At 54.3% G+C, this 1,046-nt stretch overlaps 1 protein-coding gene across 1 annotated transcript; it reads left to right on the top strand.

Moving 5' to 3' along the window:
- Positions 1-159: 159 nt before the first annotated feature.
- On the top strand, positions 160-1,031 carry ACA1_202880 (SAP domain containing protein; the record flags this gene model as incomplete). Its single annotated transcript, XM_004338260.1, has 3 exons — positions 160-454; positions 511-650; positions 747-1,031. Coding segments are annotated over 3 exons (720 nt in total), but the record flags the coding sequence as incomplete, so codon positions are not given.
- Between the last annotated feature and the right edge of the window lie 15 nt (positions 1,032-1,046).

The following is a 1,046-nucleotide window of genomic DNA, read 5'->3' as shown; positions in this document are numbered from 1 at the left end:
AGAGAGAAGCCGAACCCTAACCCACCCAGCATGCCTCGTACCACAGCAAAGAAGAGTGCGTCTTCCTCCGCCAAGCCTGTCCTTGAGGCGGGTGTCTCCTTTGATGAGATCAACACATGGTTCGGCCATCCTTCCATCCGTGCGCCCCCCTTCCTTAGGGGCTCGCTCAAGCATGCCAATGTCTTCAGGTACATTGTTACAGAGCTGCGGGCATTTCTTCGCACGAACGGTCTTCCTGTGTCAGGCCGAAAGGCGGACCTGATCGAGCGCATCCTTGAGCATCTGTCCAGTAGTGAAGCAAGTGAAGAGGAAGAAGAGAGCGGTAAGACGGACAACCAGCGCAGCCATTCCTGGGAAAGCGAAGAAGAAAAAGAAGAGGAGAATGATGAACCAAGCATTGATCACAACCAGGAGGAAAGCGAAGGAGAGAGTGACAATGACGATGATGATGAAGGTATGTGCCCTTTCTTTCTTTGCTTTTCTTTATTTCCTTCTTATCTCTTTACGCAGAGTCTGATGAGCCCGAGCCCTACGTGAGTGACCCCGACTTCGCGAAGCTGCTGCGGAAGCTTGGGAGTGGTGCCCAGGACCGAGGCAGCCCTGTCCCCATGCAGCACCTCAATCAATTTCAGCAGAAGCTTGGCAACAATGTGCGTTCCATTCTTGCACCACCACCTCTTCTGTGTCTTGGCGATTTGCTGGTGATGGTCCTGACAAACGTGGATGGTCACATGGCCATGTCGCAGGTACAAGGCTGCAAAATCTGGCTGCCTGACGACCTGCGACAGCTCTACCGCTTCGCCAATGGCTTCAAACTGGAGCTGGAGGATGTCTCCGAGGTGCTACCCCTCGACGAGGTCTCTGATGCACCGAACCAGGGCACGAAGACGCACCACGATCTTCCTCTCGAGAGATGCCACATGGACGATGAAGACGATGTGGAACACCCGGCGTGGATCCCCTTTGCCATGAATGGCGACTACGAATGCTACCTCGTCAACGCTAATTATGGTGCGCGCACTTACGGCCAGGTGTACACCGTCAAC

Source organism: Acanthamoeba castellanii (genome assembly GCF_000313135.1).
Source record: "Acanthamoeba castellanii str. Neff unplaced genomic scaffold scf7180000084754, whole genome shotgun sequence".
NCBI lineage: Eukaryota > Discosea > Longamoebia > Acanthamoebidae > Acanthamoeba > Acanthamoeba castellanii.
Note: the sequence above shows the minus strand (reverse complement) of the source record. Positions and strands in the feature narration are given on the sequence as shown.